The 708-nt window shown below is 57.2% G+C and overlaps 1 gene segment (V, D, J or C); it reads left to right on the forward strand.

Moving 5' to 3' along the window:
- Positions 1 to 3: 3 nt before the first annotated feature.
- LOC107199639 lies at positions 4 to 385 on the forward strand (the record flags this gene model as incomplete). The annotated part of the segment is given in 1 exon segment: positions 4 to 385. A coding segment is annotated over 1 exon segment (382 nt), but the record flags the coding sequence as incomplete, so codon positions are not given.
- Positions 386 to 708: the final 323 nt, after the last annotated feature.

Genomic DNA, 708 nt, shown 5'->3' on the forward strand with positions numbered 1-708 from the left:
CCCGGATCCGGCTTTGCCTCATCCCCATCTCCCCTTTTTCCCGCAGGGCTCCGGGCGGCCGTGACCCTGCTGGAGTCCGGGGGGGACCTCCAGCCCCCCGGGGGGTCCCTGCGCCTCCTCTGCCGAGGGGAAGGATTTGATTTTGGGAAATTTGGGATGTTCTGGATCCGCCAGAGACCCGGGAAGGCGCTGGAATTGGTCGCAGGGATCAGGGAGAACGGTGCCTTCACCGAGTACGCGCCGTCTGTGAAGGGCCGGTTCAGGATCACCAGGGACAACGGGCAGAGCTCGGTGACGCTGAGCATGAACAACCTCCAGGACGAGGATTCCGGGGTTTATTTCTGCGCCAAATCTGCTGGTGGTGGTGTTTATGGTGCTCCTGATGGTGACGATTCTGGTGCTCGTCCCTTTCTCCCTCGCTTTGTCCCCACATGTCCCCAAACCCCAGGGTTTGGCCCCAAAACCTCAGCCCTGTCCCCTCTCCTCACCAAGATCTTCATTTATCCTGATTTGGGGCAAATCTGGGGCAGAATCTCCAAATGGGATCCCCCACAAAAGCCAATCCAAGAGGCCCCTCCCCCACTGGTTTAGGAACAGAGATTTCCCGGAAGAAAAGTGCCAAAAATCAGTTTATTGAACAGGAGTTGGATAATATCAACCAAACCTCTGGGTGCTCCATGAGATGACAAACCCAGGACCAAAGTCCTT

This window comes from Parus major, unplaced genomic scaffold (genome assembly GCF_001522545.3).
Source record: "Parus major isolate Abel unplaced genomic scaffold, Parus_major1.1 Scaffold1611, whole genome shotgun sequence".
In the NCBI taxonomy this organism is placed as follows: domain Eukaryota; kingdom Metazoa; phylum Chordata; class Aves; order Passeriformes; family Paridae; genus Parus; species Parus major.